Source organism: Hylobates moloch, unplaced genomic scaffold (assembly GCF_009828535.3).
Source record: "Hylobates moloch isolate HMO894 unplaced genomic scaffold, HMol_V3 SCAFFOLD_22, whole genome shotgun sequence".
Lineage (NCBI taxonomy): Eukaryota > Metazoa > Chordata > Mammalia > Primates > Hylobatidae > Hylobates > Hylobates moloch.
This window is the reverse complement of record NW_026652297.1, coordinates 27,519,247-27,529,198: the sequence shown is the minus strand read 5'-3', so window position 1 is coordinate 27,529,198 and position 9,952 is coordinate 27,519,247. Positions and strand designations below refer to the sequence as shown.

General features: G+C 57.1%; 1 protein-coding gene across 3 annotated transcripts; it reads left to right on the top strand.

The window, feature by feature from the left end:
* Nucleotides 1-3,854: 3,854 nt before the first annotated feature.
* Nucleotides 3,855-9,590, top strand: EGR3 (early growth response 3). Of its 3 annotated transcripts, XM_032144148.2 has the most exons (3): nucleotides 4,479-4,533; nucleotides 4,966-5,018; nucleotides 5,838-9,590. In XM_032144148.2, exons 2-3 carry the CDS (start codon nucleotides 4,979-4,981, stop codon nucleotides 6,845-6,847), a joined length of 1,050 nt encoding a protein of 349 aa, XP_032000039.1. In that variant the 5' UTR covers nucleotides 4,479-4,533; nucleotides 4,966-4,978; the 3' UTR covers nucleotides 6,848-9,590. The 3 variants fall into 3 exon arrangements, with proteins under 3 accessions (XP_032000038.1, XP_032000039.1, XP_032000040.1); XM_032144147.2 differs by lacking the exon at nucleotides 4,966-5,018 and having other exon boundaries at nucleotides 3,855-4,533; XM_032144149.2 differs by lacking the exons at nucleotides 4,479-4,533; nucleotides 4,966-5,018 and adding an exon at nucleotides 4,556-4,821 and having other exon boundaries at nucleotides 5,838-7,485.
* Nucleotides 9,591-9,952: the final 362 nt, after the last annotated feature.

Here is a 9,952-nt window from a genome sequence, read left to right as displayed (position 1 = left end):
TCACCATCTCCAGGATGAGGACGCCTGAACCAGTGCCTACTCGCTCCCCAGCAAGTTCAGGGCTTAGAGTTCAGGTAATTAGGCCCTTGGCAATCTCACCTGAGCCCGCCAATAAAACAGACAAACACCTTCAGCTCCTGTTCAGGAGGGAGAGAGGAAACCAGGAGGGAGGAAGGGAAGGAGGAAAACTTTTTTCTATTCTAAGGCTTGGCAACCCCAAGGAAGAATTCATTTACAAAGCAGCCACTCCAACACCCCACTCCTGTTCCACACCCAGGGTTGTCCCCTCCTGCCACAGAACCCTGGACTCCATCTGCCACCATCATCGAGGATGACAGGGGACATCTGTGCGGACTGCATCCTGAACAGGCACTGGGCACTGAGGGCCTAACCTTGTAGGGCAGGCGTTTGCCAGCATGGTTCCTTCCAGCAGAGGAAAGAAGGCTCCCTCCCACTCCAGGAGCCACATCACCCCCAAAAAATGTCTGAAAGGCTGCTCCAGAGTGTTAGAGAGCAACTGAGTGACTTCTTTGAACCCTGCCTCGTGTCACCACCAGCTGTTGAGGGCTCAGCTCAGTTCGTGTCTGGGCTCCTTCAGACCAGGGACCATTCCTTAACCATCCCTAGATTGGGACAGTGCCCAGGAGATACTAGGCACACAGATAGGAATTTCCTTTCCCCCTAAATAATCAACATTATTAATACTTCTTGCATATGATCAGGCTGGTCTGTGATGGAGTTCCATATCTGGCCTTTTTTTACTACCTATATCATCTAAATTTACTCCTGCCACACGAGAGGGAAGGGCATATCTGTCACATGGCAGGGTGGGGAAGAATAGTTTAACAACAATTGCAGTTTATTGGGTGTTTGCTTAAGGGACTGGCAAGTACTCTATGAGGATTATCTAATTTAATTCTTCCTAAGGGGTAGATACTGTTATTATCCCAATTTACAGACAAGGAAACTGAGGCTAAGAAAAAAAATACAGACGTTTGCCCAAGGTCACAGTGAAGCTTTAATGAAGACTTTAATTGAATTGAAGGCTCCCGTTTTATGCAAAGAACTAGCAGAAAGGAGAGGGAAGGAATCGTGTCCCCAGACTCCTATCCAATCTTGCTGACGGGTAAGCAAGCCCTGGTGCAGGTCGGCAAACCTTGCCCCATGCTCTTCTACTTGGGAGCAACAAGTCCAGCGTGCCGAAAAGTGTCGGGAGAGGGGCCGCCGTCTCCTTCAGTTGGGAGTGGCTGCACTCCACCGCCTCTGGGGCCCTGGAAGCTTAAGGATCCCAAATGCTTCCACTGCCTCTGCCTTTCCCAGCGCAGGCCCCAATCGAACAGGATAAGGGCTTCTAGCTCCTCACTCTGCAGCCCCTCCTGGGGAGAGATCCTGACAGGTGGAAAGTGGGTGCATTACGGTGGGGTCCTCCGGAGTTGAGCTGGGCGGCCCGGAGGCCTCTCACTTCCTTCCCACCACCCCCGCAGGCTGAGCTCTGCCTCGCGCGGGGAGACATGGGCACTGCAGTCTTCGGGCCTGCAGCTCGCCCAGGACCGCGGACCCCACAGCGTCTCCCGGCCCCAGGCAGGAACCCGTGGAGACCCTCCGCAGCCTCCGGGTGCACGCGCAGCAGGAAGCACCCTAGAGGGGCCAGGTCTGGGACTGGCGCGTCCGAAGCTCGCTGGTTGCCGCCCCTCCCTGGCCCTCCCTACTGCCGGGCTCTACGGCCAGAGGCCAGAGCCGCTGGCTAATTTTTCACGCCCCCACCCCCACCCCCACCGCCTCCCTGGGTGACGCTACAGCCTGTGCGGTTCCTTTAAAGGCTGCGGGTTCCGTTCTTCTTTCCTTTTCCACTGGATGCCAAAATATGCAAATCTTGGGACCGGAATCTGCAGCCAAATCGAGAAGGAGAAGGGGCGCGGCCGGCGCGTCACCGGATCCGCTCCTTGTATGGCTCTTCCCGGCTTGGCCCGCCGCCCTGCGACCCTCCCTGCAGCCGCCCAGGCCCCTCCCGCACCTAGCCCAGCTCACACCGCCGCCCACGCCCCCCGACCGGCCGCGCGCCCCCCCCAAGGGAGGGAGCCGGGGGCGGGAGGCGCAGCCTGCCCTGATTCTGACCGGAGCGCGGGACCGCTGCAGCGCTCTCCCTCCCTGAGCCGCGCGGGCGGAGGACAGCCCGGGGGCGCTGTGGCTCCCTAGTATAGGAGTGGGGAGCCTGGCGGGAGAGGCGGCGGGGGTGGAGAGAGGGGGATCGCGGGAGGCGGGAATCCCTCCTTTCCTAAGAACTGGAGAACATGGGGGAAGGCCCGGCCCTCCGGTCCCCAGCCCTCCACTGAGTGGAGGGGAGGGGAGGGGAGCGAGGTTGTCATCCACCTCCACCACAACGTGCAGCTCGGGAGTTCCTCCCACACGTCCCCGGCCCGCATGGCCTTCCCACGGCGTGAGGCCCGGGGATCCTCTCTTCTTCCTTGTCAACACTCCCACTCCCCCCGAGAAATGCACGTTCCCCCAACCCCGACTCCCCAGCAGGGGACGAGGGATTCACCGCGCCCACGCGGCCACCGAGGAGGGAATCCTCCCCCGCCAAGCCGATGTGATTTGGGGTCGCACCCCCATGCTCCCGCCCTCTCCTCCCCCTCGCCCGCGGGCCGGCTGCGCGCACCTTGGGAGCAGGCCCCAGAGAGCACAGCAGCCGCCCCCGGGATCTGCTGCCGCTCCGGGAGGTGAAAGCTCTCCGGGTCGGCACACAGGCCGCCCTTGACTGCGGAGCGCCGGCAGGCAGCAATGGGGACAGCCCTGTGGAAGGCGAGGGGGAGGGCAGAGACTAGGGGAGGCCGCCAGCGGCTCAGAGACTGTGGGTTCGGCGTCCTCCTTCTGGAACTCAGTGGCGGGCCCTTCGCAGGCAGCAGTAGACAGCAACTGCGCCCGGGCCTGCTGGGCCCTCCTGCCATCCTGTGGCCACAGAGGCTGCTTGGAACCGTTAGGGAATTTACTGGGGATTCAGTGCACGTGTTTATCTATCCCTTCAACTTCATTCTTTCCTCTTCACCACCAAAACCGCACATCCTCGACCCCACATGGATGGGGCTCTTGTCTTTGGCGCAACTGCTGGGCTGCTTCGAATCTTCTCGCCCCTGCGCTCAGCCTGGAGTCAGCGCCGGGTCAGGGGCCCAGGGAGTGGCAGGGGCGGCGAATCAGAGTGAAGTTGGCACAAAAGTTCTTGGGATATTGGACCAAGGAATTCTGACACGTTGGAACACCCCCCCAACCCTGAGCGCACCCCTCCTTCCCCCCACAAAGGGAAGCACTCCCTTTCTCTTAATCTCGGATAGGATCCCGAACGCTCGAGCCGCTGAGGTAGCAGGGGCGCAACGCACGCCTTCCGGGTTCCCCAGCAGTTCCCAGGCTGCAAAGGGACTTCGCCAGATGTTTTCAACTCTCTTTCTAACTGCTGGGGTCTTGGAGACCACTTGCAAACAACCCCACCCCACCGCCCACCTCCCCCCAATGCGCTCTCCTAATGCAAACCTCAAATAAACACACACAATGAGTTACTGGTGTTTCGACTCCACGCTACGCGCTTTGGGCTTTGCATGCAGCTGTATCCTTCTTTCCTCTCTCCTCTCGCATTCTTCTTGTTTCTTCTCCCCTTCTCTCTCTTTTTTTCAAGAGCCGCGAGCGGTGCGGGCGCCGCACGTTGGCTGCGGCCCGCTTCCTGCTTTCTAATGTTCCATTGTGAGGAGCTTCCATTGTGACGTCGCGCCCCTTCGGCTGGGCTTTGTCTGTCCATATATGGGCAGCTACGTCACGGAGCTTTCCCGGGGCTCAGATAAATAGGCTGGTGGAGTTCCCTGGCTGGGAGCTTTTGGGCAGCAGTGAGCTTGCTAGGAAGCGGCGGGGCTGGTGGTGGTGGTAGCAGCGGCGGCAGCGGCGGCAGAGGCGGCGGCGGCGGCGGCGGCGGCGGCGGTGGCGGTGGCGGTGGCAGATCGGGGGGCGGGGGGGCGGCGGGCGCGTGTCTGTTTGTGAGATCAATACTGAGGCCGCGTCCGACCCCCTTGAGCCAAGATCCCCCCCAGCCCAGCCCCCACCCCACCCCCCGCACACGCCCCACCCCCCCACGACCCAGCCTCATACCGCACCAGCTGAGGCACCCAAGAGGATTACCCCCTGGGGCCCTCTCCCGCCCCCCAAAAAAGAGAAGATCCCCTCTCCTGGCCTATCCCTTCCCTTCTTCCCTCCCCCCTCCCCCCGAACTTTCCCTCTCGCATGCTTTTCCCCTGCACCACGGATCGCCTCTCGGATGCCGCTTGCCTGGAAGCTGCGTTAGGAGCGAGCGGCGGCGGTGGCGGCGGTGGCGGCGGCGGCGGCAGCTCGGGAGTGCTATGACCGGCAAACTCGCCGAGAAGCTGCCGGTGACCATGAGCAGTTTGCTAAACCAACTGCCTGACAATCTGTACCCCGAGGAGATCCCCAGCGCGCTCAACCTCTTCTCCGGCAGCAGCGACTCGGTAGTCCATTACAATCAGATGGCTACAGGTAAGGGCGGCGGGGAGGCGGCGAGGCAGCGAGGAAGGAAGGGGAGAGGAAGAGGAGGAGGGGACGACCTGGTGATGGATGGATGGATGGATGGATGGATGGATGGATGGATGGATGCGTGGATAGATAAATGGATGGAGAGATGGGGGCGCGCTGGGAATTTTGCCGGGGGCGAGTTGCTTTTCCCACCCACTCCTCCCGCCCTCCTCGATCGAGAAGGCTAGGTTGGCGACGCCACGGTAGAGGCTTCGGTTCTCCCGGGTGGGGGCAGCCGCCGACCGGAGGGAGGTAGGTGCGAGCGGCTCTGGGGTTCTCCCTCACCACGCAGGGGGCCCGATCGCCGGGCTACGCTCAAGGCGTGGTGCTGTCGCCCCCTTCCCGGGAGGAGCCCGGCGTCTTTTTCACCCGCGCTCTCCCCCCTTACTCCCTCAGCCTCCCACCCGGGATGGAGCCATGTGCGGCGTGGAGTCCCCGCGGTGGGAGAGGTACTGCGACGCTGCCTTTCCGGGGCGTTCAGCAAAGCCGTGGGGGTGTGGGGACGGCGGGGAGAAGGAGGGGGCTCACGCGCGGGGCGAGGGCCTGCCACGGGGGACGATCCCGGGGCCGGGGAGCTAGGGAAGGGCGGTCTCTCACGCCATGGAGACACCGGCCGGTTTTCCGCCGCTCTCCACCCTCCCTAGCTGGGGCTAGGATTTTCCCCTCCAGCAAGAGCCTAAAGCTCCTTCATGCCAGAGGAGGCTGGGGCCGGGGTAGGTGAAGGGAGAGCTCCCTTTGAGGGCGACACCCTTCTACGCTCCGAGGACAAAGCGACGGAGCGCTCTGGGTCGGCGACCCGGGAGCAGCGCGCGTGGGGGGCATCGCCGGGGAGGGAAAGGCGCGGCGTCCTGGAGCGGACAGGGCCAAGGGAAGAGGCCGAGCTGTGTGCGGTGCAGAGCGAGAGCCCAGCGCGCTCCGGGTCTGAAACTACCTGTAGCTGCAGCTACCTGCCCGCCCCACCTCGGGAAGAACAACAATGCTTCTCGCGCGCGCGCGCGTGTGTGTGTGGTACGTGAGTGTGTGCGCGGCTCGTGCGGTGTGTGTGCAGCAGCCACTCCACACCCCGATCCGTAGTATTTTGCTATATCCAGGTTGCGCCCGGGAGCGCGGCACCGCCCGCTTTGCGCCGGGCTCAGCGTTCCTCTTACCCCATGCGCTACGCACTCCACCCGGCCGCACCCTCCGCACCTGGGCAAGGACCTGGGCGCCGCGGCCTGGAGCCAGCTCGGCTTCACTCACCCCTCCCCTCTCTCCCCCGCTCTCCGCAGAGAATGTAATGGACATCGGTCTGACCAACGAGAAGCCCAACCCGGAACTCTCTTACTCCGGCTCCTTCCAGCCAGCCCCCGGCAACAAGACCGTGACCTACTTGGGAAAGTTCGCCTTCGACTCCCCTTCCAACTGGTGCCAGGACAACATCATTAGCCTCATGAGCGCCGGCATCTTGGGGGTGCCCCCGGCTTCAGGGGCGCTCAGCACGCAAACGTCCACGGCCAGCATGGTGCAGCCACCGCAGGGTGACGTGGAGGCCATGTATCCAGCGCTACCCCCCTACTCCAACTGCGGCGACCTCTACTCAGAGCCCGTGTCTTTCCACGACCCCCAGGGCAATCCCGGGCTCGCCTATTCCCCCCAGGATTACCAATCGGCCAAGCCGGCATTGGACAGCAATCTCTTCCCCATGATTCCTGACTACAACCTCTACCACCACCCCAACGACATGGGCTCCATTCCGGAGCACAAGCCCTTCCAGGGCATGGACCCCATCCGGGTCAACCCGCCCCCTATTACCCCTCTGGAGACCATCAAGGCATTCAAAGACAAGCAGATCCACCCGGGCTTTGGCAGCCTGCCCCAGCCGCCGCTCACCCTCAAGCCCATCCGGCCCCGCAAGTACCCCAACCGGCCTAGCAAGACACCGCTCCACGAACGGCCCCACGCGTGCCCGGCCGAGGGCTGCGACCGCCGTTTCAGCCGTTCGGACGAGCTGACCCGGCACCTGCGCATCCACACGGGTCACAAGCCCTTCCAGTGCCGGATCTGCATGCGGAGCTTCAGCCGCAGCGACCACCTCACCACTCACATCCGCACTCATACGGGCGAGAAGCCCTTTGCCTGCGAGTTCTGCGGGCGCAAGTTTGCGCGCAGCGACGAGCGCAAGCGCCACGCCAAGATCCACCTCAAGCAAAAGGAGAAGAAGGCGGAGAAGGGCGGTGCACCCTCTGCATCCTCGGCGCCCCCCGTGTCGCTGGCCCCCGTGGTCACCACCTGCGCCTGAGGATCGGGCCCCCAGATCCCCACTTTTCCCCTCCAGTGCCTCCCGGCTGCTAGCCTGAAAGCAGCGGGAAAGCCAGCCACGGAGGCGTAGGGGCCGCGCCCTGGCCTCTCCATGGACGTGCGGCCCCTTGCTCCCCTTCGATGCCCCCGGTTCCCAACCTTTCACGCCGGCCAGCGGTCAGGGGCCAGGGCTAGAGGCGCCTTCCCCTCGCGGTCCCCCATTTAGCCAAGGCGTGGGGGCGGAAAGGTGGCGTCTAGCCCGCTTTGTTCAGTTCGGATCGCCTTGATCCAGGGGCCGCCGGGCCGCGCCAAGGACCTGCAAGGGACTGAAGGCGGAGCCCATCCAACCCTCGCCCGACCCAAACACCTCATTGTTTCCCCTACGTCTCCCTCTATACCCCCTCGAAGACTCGAGAGGGGGAGGGGGTAAGGAGCGCACCAAAGCGCAGAGCTTGCTGCCCGCCGCACGCACGCGCGCCTGCGTGCGGGGATGCGCGCGAGTGTGTGCGTGCTCGCGTGTGTGTGTATGTGTGTGTGTGAGTGTGTGTGTGCGCGCGCGCAAGCGTGTGTGTTTAAGACTCTTGAGCTGAACTGGGCTGTGTTTACCCCAAACTCTTCCCCACCTCGGGTCCCCAAGCCGCTGGGAGATGTCCCAGGCTGGGAGTCCGCACGTGGCTGGAGGAGGTGGTCTTCCATCCGCTCTGAAATCATGTTTCTTAGAGAAATGCCTCGGATGCCGCCGACGCGGTGCTGCTGCCGCCGGTTCGGGTTTGGCCCCTCAGAATCCCTCCTTTTCTGAGCGCTTCCCTCTTAGGCCTCAGGGCAGTTTGATCTGTGGGGAGAAAGAGCAGCCATCTCTGAGCCTGCCTTTTAAAATATATGTGTATTTCCTTAGCCCCACTCTAAGAAATCTATGTTCCTGAGTTTGCCCTCTGCCCTCCCTCTCCTTCCCTTTCTCCCCTCTAAACCTTCTCCCATCTCTTTCAAAATCTTTTCCCAGAAAGGCAGGCTTCAACCAGCCACTCCAGCTTTGTGTCTTCTCTCAATTACATAGCAATTTCTCCTTCCCACCATCATGGGGAAGCTGGCTCTGCTTTTGCCCTTTGTCATCACCAACACAACAGATAGAATTTAAATATAAGTATATGGTGTGTGTGTGTATGTATGTGTATGTATATGCATGCATGTGTATAAAGATGCACATGCGTACATATACGTAACATACACACAATATGTATTCCTAGCAAAATAAAATCTCTAAGGTACTTGGTTATCCAGTGCAGTGCACCGGAATAAAGAGAATTTGTAGGCGTATACAGCTTTAAATGATTTATTTTTTATGAAAATGTTAACTGATGAGATTATATCTACATACGTGTGTTATGTGTGTGGATATAGATACACACATATCTGTACATATACGTGTGAGTGTACATATATACACATATACACATATATGTATGGATATGTGTGTATACACATATACACATCTCTGTCCAAAATTTCCTCAAAGATATGGGGATTTTTTCATGAATCCATGTTGATGAATGAGGTGTCTCCTTTCCATACCCAGTCTCACCTTCTCCCCACCCTACCTCACCTCTTCTCAGGCACCCCTCTTCCCCAGCTGTCCTGCCAGCCCTTCTCGCACAGGGTGGCTCCTTTGAAGTGGAGTAATAGGGAAGGTTGCTCTCTGCCACAGCTTCCAGCACGGTCTCGACTGAATGTACTGTTCCTGTTAGCGTTATTTCTCCTGTGGTCAGTAAGCTGCCCAGAGAGAAGGAACAAAGGTCTGGAGTTTACAGAATGTCTGTTTTCAAAGTCACTTTATGCGTTTTCCACTTTTTTTTTTTTTAAGAAAAAGAAGAACCATTTTTGTTTTGTTTTGTTTTGATTTTTGGTGGTGGATAAATAATACTAAAAGGACTCTAGTGGAAAGGGGGGAATCGAAGAGCAGGGGGTTGTGAATTTCCAGGTACTTGGACTTTTTGTAGAAGGAGAGAGAAGAAGATGAAGTTTGCCAGGAGGGCCCATATTTTTTCAGCTGAAGGGTAAAATCTTTCTTTGCAGAGACAGTATTTTGCTGAATACTTTTTATAATGTGATGATTATTAAAAAAGCAAAAATTTTGGTCACTTCTAAGCTAGAAGGAGGAATCAGATACCCTTTAATATTTTTTCCTCACTCCTTCTGGTATATGCATGTCACTGCATGATAATTGAGTTTTCCTTTGTTTTAATAAAACTGTTCTCAGACATTAAGCTAAACTAAGAGAAAAATAACTTTGTTGCCAAAAGGTTGTGCTATCCAGATTTTTTATATGTCTGCATGTTTAAAAAAAAAAAAAGCAACAAAAGAAAATGCACTCTAACTTATGTGAACTGAGAGAAAAAAATCAGGTTTTAAACAGGAAAACCTATGGGGAATGATATTTTTTGAAAGACTTTTGTATAAAGTTGAGTACTTAGAAAAAAGACAAACCAGATGTAATATATTTTGTGGATGTTTTTATTTCTTGGATTTATAGTACCTTATACTAAGGTTAAAAAAATATGCTTGATATTGTGAAAAGGTGAAATTCTTCACCAACATTTCATTTGCTCCTTTGTCATATTGTAATGCCAATATAATATAGTTAATGAAAACAGCATTTTTAAAAACCGAAATATTGAAATGGTGTAATGTTGTACCATTTGCACTGTGAGCAAATGCTAATACAGTAAATATATTGTGTTTGCTGACAATCAGCCGGCCTATAAATCTCCTTATTTTATTTCTTGTTTTTATAGCATAAAGCTTTAGTTTGGCCTGTTTTTTGTCTTGGTTTGTTTTTGGCTGGTGGTTTGTTTGATAGGTTGTTATGCCTAGTTTTGCCGCTCTTCCTCTGAAAACTCTCAAAGTGGAAATGTGGAACTTGTTGTTATTGGAAGTAGGTCAGAATTTTGTGCAAGGTTCTGGTGTTTCAAATAGTTTTGAGTGTTTACTGTGGTACCAGGAGAATAGAATTCCCCTCTACCCTTCTGTAAGCCTCATACTGCCAGAGGGATTAGGCGAACAGGTTAGGTAAATTCATGGGAGTCAGGGCTGGTGACTGGAATCTTCTAGA